At 38.1% G+C, this 7,966-nt stretch overlaps 1 protein-coding gene across 1 annotated transcript in view; it reads right to left on the bottom strand.

Moving 5' to 3' along the window:
• Positions 1–623: 623 nt before the first annotated feature.
• RFK (riboflavin kinase) overlaps positions 624–7,966 on the bottom strand; it is a 20,783-nt gene continuing 13,440 nt past the window's right edge. Inside the window, exons 3-5 of the mRNA XM_011984096.1 lie at positions 6,613–6,764; positions 3,671–3,773; positions 624–2,646 (exon numbers count right to left, since the gene is read on the bottom strand). Of these exons, the coding sequence (XP_011839486.1) occupies positions 2,516–2,646; positions 3,671–3,773; positions 6,613–6,764 (386 nt within the window). The 3' untranslated portion in view covers positions 624–2,515. The remainder of the gene's footprint in view (positions 2,647–3,670; positions 3,774–6,612; positions 6,765–7,966) is intronic.

The raw sequence follows: 7,966 nt of genomic DNA, 5'->3' as shown, positions 1-7,966 counted from the left end.
GTATCTGATAACCCTGGAACTGCCATCTCTGTAGAGCTTATTCTACAATTTGTTTCTGCTAACTTTTGTTTATGATGGTATCTTTTTTGGCAGAATAGTTTTGTTTCTTGGCTCCATCTCTGAAGTCCAGACTTCCACTTCCATCTCCCAATCTAACTGCAGGCTTGTAAGCCTCCATAGTTGAGGAAGATGGGAGTTCTGGGGATGAGTGTTCAAAGAGTACCAGCATGCAACAGAGAAGGCACGTGAGTTCCAGGTTGCTGCTTATGGGGTTGGTAGCAAAAGACAAGAAGGTTACAGAACTCTGTTTTGGGGCACGAGTTATGCAAGGGAACCCAGACCTATCTATACTGTTCTGGCTCTTCTAACTCCAAAATGTTAACGGGAACCCTTACCCTCAGGAAGTAGACTTTAGTAGTGATGCCCTGTGAATGCTCTCCAAATAAACCTCAGTCACTGTGTTGTAGACATAAAACACAGGGGATCCTGAAGGCAAGGCCCTTTGTTGTAGAACTACAGCTGCCACCTATATCTTGCTCTTCAGGCAACTTAACACACTTAGAGTAGCAATCAGTCAATGAATTCAAAATACATAAAGTAAATGATTCAAGATGACACCGGGAAAGAAAAAATATCACTTAGTCAAAATTTATTTCAAGGCCTGAAAACATTCAGACTAATCAAAATGGTACTACTGTAACTTCTTATAACACATAATATAAAAGCTTTTGAAAAATATAGACACAACCCCTCAACAACACACTATCCGATTCTCAAAAGCAATGGCTATTTAACCAGATATAAAGGGACAATAACATATCAAAGAACTTTCACACACCTAAAGACAGCATTCAGCAGCAAGCTAGTCAGACAACACAAACACAAATATTTTCACATTTCCCACGTTTGTTTTTAACTTTACTTCATAAAGCCACTGACGATTGAGGCTTCTTTCAAGTATAAGATTTCTAAAATTAAAAACTGTTTTTGACATATTTTTATAAAGAAATAAAAAGCAAACACAATCCAACTGTATTTATATGAGTCCCTCTTCTCCAACAGCTTTAGATGTTTTTCTGAATACTTTTTATACAAAATAAAGTATTTTTATTAAAATCAGTTCTAATTCATTTATGCAGATTAGGGGAAAATGATTCATAATAAATTAACTTTAACATTACTTTCTATCTGCTTCTACCTCTATCCTCCCCCATCACCATCAAATCTGTTGCTACAGTGAACAATGATGCAATGTACTGTTGAACAATGATGCAATCTGTAATCTGAATTTCCCACATATTACTTAGTAGGAGGAAAAATCCACAGTATGAAGGCTATTAAACTAAAATTTTATGCTCTTCCCTCAAGCTGTAAGTACTCTTTAGACTAGCATTAAATTACATCGTGCATATACAACTACACCCGTTTAGATTTGCCTTGGAATATAATTAATTTCAAAGCCTTAAATATTAAAAATAATTTTACAACTATTTCATAGTTTGGCTCTTAAATAGTTTTGCTGGGGGTGGGGGAAACATTTTGTGTTATTTAAGAAATTGATACGTGTAAATGTGTTCACTTAAATCTTGAGAAAACCTAAGGATGAAGTCTGTTGTTTTGTTTTTCCTAAAAAAGGAAAAAAGAACAAAAGAAAAATGTTGAAAAACAAGAATATTTACTGTTAAAAAGAAGAAACATTATCCAGCAAAAAGGAGACATATAGATTTGAAAACACTTATTTTACTGTCTTCAATGGCAACAAAAAACAGATAGGCAGGGGAAGTCTAGAGGACTCAGAACTGAAGCAGCTCTATACAATAATGAAGGTGGTACAATGTGACTGCAAGGAAAATGACTACAACAAAATTTTATAAACATCTTCATGTTTGTAATGTATTAATGCCCAAAATACCAAAATACAAAGTCTGAGTTTCTTTCTCACAGGTTTATGATAAACTATCAACCTTCTATTTAATGCATTTCCTTTTTTTTTTATTACAGAGATGGGGTCTCGCTATGTTGCCCAGACTGGTCTTGACCTCATGAGCTCAAGCAATCCTCCCACCTCAGCCTCCCAAAGTGCTCGGATTGATTACAGGTGTGAGCCACTGCACTCGGCCTTAATGCATTTACTTTTATAAGCCTTCTCTGTTTAGAAGTATACACTATACAATTACATATATGCTGGTATTTTATCATGAAAATTTTAATTTTCATCTCAAACTAGTGACTTGCCTTTTTACCCATACTTACACACATGTAATACCTTTCTAGTGGTACATTTTAATCAATACATATTCTTTAAATCTTGATTTTTAACTGTATCTTTTTTGTGCTATGACATGATGGCCTTAATTTAACAGTTGAAGCATGATATGGTAACTATGTTGTACTGTTCAAACTAATTCACAACTGTAGCAAAGTGTTTGATTTTTAGTATATAACCAAGACGAGGCTGGACAGTAATAAACACAGGAACACTAGAAAACAGTGAATGAATAAATATGATTTTTCATCAGTGGCCATTCATTATTTTGCTTTTAGAAACCTGGAAGAAATTGTCTTCTTTGACTTTCAAATGTTCTGGTAAATCTAGTTGTTTCTTAGCTTCTTCAATATCACCTTGAATTGCTGAAATAAGTGACTCTGCAGAGAGAATATACCAGGTAAAAATGATGAAAACCCATTAACATACTTTTTACTACTCCTGTGTTTAGCCTCTCCTAAAAACTCACAGGCTGGCAGTATCTCTGGCACAGGGTAGATACCCAATAAATTTTTGTTCCATCACTCCTTCCAGGCCTAAGTCAATGGTACACAAAACGTATGTCCCCAGGCCAGACACAGTGGCTCACGCCTGTAATCCTAGTACTTTGGGAGGCTGAGGCGGGCAGATCACCTGAGGTGGTCAGGTGTTCAAGACCAGCCTGGCCAACATGGTGAAACCCGTCTCTACTAAAAATACAAAAATTAGCGGGGTGTGGTGGTGGGCGCCTGTAATCCCAGCTACTCAGGAGTCTGAGACAGGAGAATCACTTGAACCTGGGAGGTGGAGGCTGCAGTGAGAGGGGCCACTGCACTCCAGCCTGGGCAACGAAGATACAAAACTCTGTCTCAAAAAAAAAAAAAAAGGTATGTCCCTAATCTTACAATTTAAGAGAAAGGCACAGGCATAAATGTACACCGCAAATATCAAATGGAGGAAAAAAGCATTCACTATTCTTTTTGGTTGGTATTTACACTTGTAAAAGAAACTTTATAACAGAGTTAAAACCATCACACTGCACTAATACATACCTGATAACATTTGTTTCAAATGTTCTCTGATTGATTATATCTCAAACTTCATGCATTTTGAAAGACTTCATTAACTTCATACTGCTGGAGAGAAGCAGCCAGCCTGCTAGGTTCGAAGCTAGGCTCCGTTATTTACTATGTGACTTTGAGAATGTTACCTCATCTCTCTGTGCCATTTCCTCATCTGACAAATAGGCAAAATAATCCCTCACAGGTGAAAGAAGATAAATTCATGTAAAGCACTTAAAACGGTGCCTGGCATATATTAAATGCTCAAATATTATCTGTCCTGCCATCATTATTACTGGTAGTAGTGGTAGAGGTACCTGCGGTAGCAGTAGTAATATTTAAGAAGATCAAAATAAGAACTTACCTAAAGAATCAAAGTTCTTTTCTGGTCTCAGGTAGCCAACAATGGCGACATTGAGGATTTCCCCATAGAAGTCCTCTTTGAAGGTATGCATGATATGTGTTTCCTATAGTCAAGACATGTTAGAAAGAGTGCTATCAGACTACAGTGTACTGAAATCTGAAATATATCTTCATATTTATGGTGAGTTAATTTAAATGAAACAATCAACACTCCTTAAACTTTTAAAGATTTAGCTTAAAATCTAAGTGCAGTTTTTCCTAAATTTTCCCAGCACTCCTGTTTGTGCCCCTATCTTATAAACATAACTGAGTGAGGTGGCAGTGTCTGGCATGATTTGCCATTACTTAAAAACAAACAAACAAACAAAAAAAAACTGACATGTATCCAAGAAGGTAAATATCTTATCAAGGTGAGAAACCAGGACACCAAAGAGGGAATGAGCAAAGTATTAAAAGACGGTACTACTAAACAACTAGTTGTAAGGTCAGGATTTGCACACCTCTGACACACAACACGTATGGAAACTTCAGAGTGTGGCAGAGCTGAGGATTGATGGGGCAGGAAAGCCATGTAGCTTCCTGATCAGGGAGTGAAGTGGCAAAAGGGTTCAGGGCACATTAAAGCAAAATGCTGCATGAGGTAGAAAGTGCCTCAGAAGCTAGTTCAGCTAAATCATCGGGGCAGTACCATGGTTAAGAGCACTGATTTACAGTCAAAAGTCTGGGTTCCCACACTTGGTTAACTGTATAACTAGCTTCCATGGGGCTCAGTTTTCTCATGTGTAATGGGCAGGAGGCGGTTTGAGTTAGAAGATACATAAAGTACACCATGGCTTTGGGGCCATGAACCAATATATCTGACGTGTATTCTTTCTTTTCAGTAAACATTTGAATAATAAAAAAGAAACTAAGATATGTAAGACCAGTCAGGCGCAGCGGGTCACTCCTGTAATCCCAGCACTTTGGGAGGCTGAGGCAGGAGGATCGCTTGAGCCCAAAAGTTTGAGACCAGTCTGGGTAACATGCAGAAACCTCATCTCTATAAAAAAAAATTTAAAATAGCCAGGCATGGTGGCACATGCCTGTGGTCCTTCCTAGCTACTCGGGAGGCTGTCATGGGAGGATCACTTCAGCCCAGAAAGTTGAGGCTGCAGTGAGCTGAGACTGCACCATTACACTGCAGCCTGGGTGGTAGAGCAAGACCTTATCTGAAAAAACAAAACAAAACAAAACAAAACAAAACTCTGTTCTTCAACACACCATTGAGTTAAAAAAAAAAAAAAGCAACACACAATGACAGCAATTTGTAATATAATACACAGTTCCAACAAAGGAAGTGGACCTAGATATGTTACTAAGAACTTATTTAAGGTAAGATAACACATTTTTTTTTTTTTCTTTTTAAAGGGCAAAGGTCTGGCACAGGCACTTCATAGATGTGTGTTACTGGCAAAGGCAAGCAAAAGTTCAATTTTCCGCTGGTAAGGTACGCCTATGTTTCAAATTCAATTTTTCCTAACACTCAAAAGGCATTCATTCCTTAACTGGCTGTATAATAACATTTTTGTTATCTGAGTAGCTAAAGACAAATTAGTCATGGGCTATTGGTCCCCTCCCCTTCTTTTCCTTCCTCATTCAATAGAATGGTATTTTGTGATCTTTCTATTGTTTTCCTTGTCTCCAAAAAATAATTTTCAAATCATTAATATTCAAAAATAACTGAAATACTCAGGAAAATGTTAAGTAGTTCTGGGTCATTACTATTGCTTATGCCAGCATTTAGCTCTGTAGTTTTCCAGCAGTGACACACTTCACTTCTATTAACTCCACACAGAACAAAATGTAGCTTAACTGTAATTTGTTTTTGCCACACATTTGAGCTGACAAAAGATTCAGCCAAATCTAACAGATAAAACACTGAAGTTGTGGGGTCCTGTAAAAAGAGTAGGGCAGAAAAGTATACCCTCAGGTGGTTTAAAAAGGAAAAAGAAAAGCACCACTGTGGGACTCTATCAATAAGCGCCATCCACCATTCACGTAGTAACCTGTTTTATCTTAAGAGGGTGACCAAGTAATTGATGCATGAAGTAAACGGTGAATGAAGTGCATTAATTGTGGCAAGCTCAATTTTATGAAACAGGCTTTTAAATCATTTTTATCTTTGGTAAAGTGAGTCTTTCATAGACAGAAATTATCAAAGTCAGTATTATAATTTTGGTTTGTAACTCCACTCTTTATTTTCTACATAATTTAAAAAATAAATGCATAAAAAAAAAATCATTAATCTTTGTTATTTGGTACCACAATGTATAAGGATGTAATCTGAGCTGGATGCAGGCAGCGGCATGCACCCATAGTTCCAGCTCTCTGGAGGCTGAAGGAGGAAGATTACTTGAGCCCACGAGTTTGAAGTCACAGTGTGCTACAACCTGGCCTGTGAACAGCCACTGCACTTCAGTCTGGGCAACACAGTGAGCCCCCATCTCAAAAAAAAAAAAAAAAAAGATGCAATTTGTGAGTTCTGTATGCTATTGAAATTAAGTTGGTATAAACTTTTAGAATTTCAGGATGTTAAATATAAACCCCATGGTAACCACAAAGATAGTATCTATAGAAATACACAGAAAGCAATGAGAAAGGAATTAAAATGTCACTACAAAACAAAAAAGCACACTGCCACAAAAGGCAGTAATAGAGGAAATGAGGGACATAAAAGTTATAAGGCATATAAATAGCAAAACAGTAGATGTCCCTCCTTATCAGAAATTACTTTAAATGTAAATGAGTTAAACTCTCCAATTAAAAGGCAGAGATTGCCCAAAATTCCAGTATTTGAACTATGCTGTGATTACCATTGATAAGCTATTTCTGCAATCAATACTGCAGTATATTACTCTTCGTCATCATACCATTTTCAGTTACAGAGCAAAATATAATGCTTACCATAGACTTCTTCGTATTCTTGTAATATGGGTTCCATCCTATGCTCACCACCATCTTATGGACATCTCCACTTCCAACACTGGCCCAACCATAGTAAATGCCAGTGGATATATCAGCTGGAAGATTATCTACTACTTGCTCAGGAAAATTAGCTAAACAACAGAAGAAAATATTTTGAGTCCTACAAATTTTGTATTAAATGTCTGTAGCCGAGTGCAATGGCTCATGCCTGTAATTCTAGGACTTTAAGAGGCCAAGGCAGGAGACTCATGTTGAGCTCAGGGGTTTGAGACCAGCCAGGGTAACATAGCGAGATCTTGTCTCTACTAAAAAATTAAAAAATTAGCTGGGCAAGGTGGCCTGCACCTATAGTCTAAGCTACCAGAGAGGCTGAGGCAGGAGGGTCAGTTGAGTCCCACAGATGGAGGCTGCAGTAAGCTATGATCGCACCACCACTGCACTCCAGCCTGAGTGGCAGAGCCAGACTCTGTCTCAAAATAATAATAATAATAAACATCTGTAAAAATCACATGCAAGGCTAATGTAAATCATTACATTCACAAAACTCCTACAACTTTGCCTATAATTATCAATCCCATCCTTACATTTTCCGGCTCAGATTTCCCTCTCATATTTATGTGGATAGGTTATGAATAAAGTACCAGGTAAGTATATAAAGCTCTCCAAAAAAAGCCATACTCTGAGTAGTAGGCAAAAAACAAGTACCAGAGTAGATGGATTTTTTTCAGATCTGTTCTTTCCTAACCAGGTACTGAATCACTTGAAAAGTTTTTTTTTTTTGTTTTTTTGTTTTTTTGAGACGGTGTCTCACTCTGTCACCCAGGGCTGGAGGGCAGTGGCACGATCTCACCTCACTGCTGCCTCCCTCTCCCGGATTCAAGCAATTCTCCTGCCTCAGGTTCCAGAGTAGCTGGGATGACAGGCACGCGCCACCATGCCCGGCTAATGCTTGTATTTTTAGTAGAGACGGGTTTTACCATGTTAGCCAGGCTGATCTCGAACTCCTGACCTCAGATGATCCGCCCGCCTCGGCCTCCCAAAGTGCTGGGATTATAGGCGTTGGCCACCAAGCCCGGCCAACGTTTCTTATTTTTGAAATACACAAGCTCAAGGCTGACTTAATAAGTCAAGACGCAGCCCTGGCATGCACTTCTAAGGATGAATTACAGTCAGGTCTCAATTATTGAAATTAAGGTAGACGGACCAAGAAGGTTAGCTGACTCTCATTCAACTACCTATGTTATCATTTGGACACCACATAATTACAAATTAAAAACAAAACCACCTTAGAGCCGGTTTGCGAGTTCAGCCGATCTGGCCCACGATTCGTCTC

Source organism: Mandrillus leucophaeus, unplaced genomic scaffold, assembly GCF_000951045.1.
Source record: "Mandrillus leucophaeus isolate KB7577 unplaced genomic scaffold, Mleu.le_1.0 Scaffold260, whole genome shotgun sequence".
Lineage (NCBI taxonomy): Eukaryota > Metazoa > Chordata > Mammalia > Primates > Cercopithecidae > Mandrillus > Mandrillus leucophaeus.
This window is presented reverse-complemented; position numbering and strand designations above follow the sequence as displayed.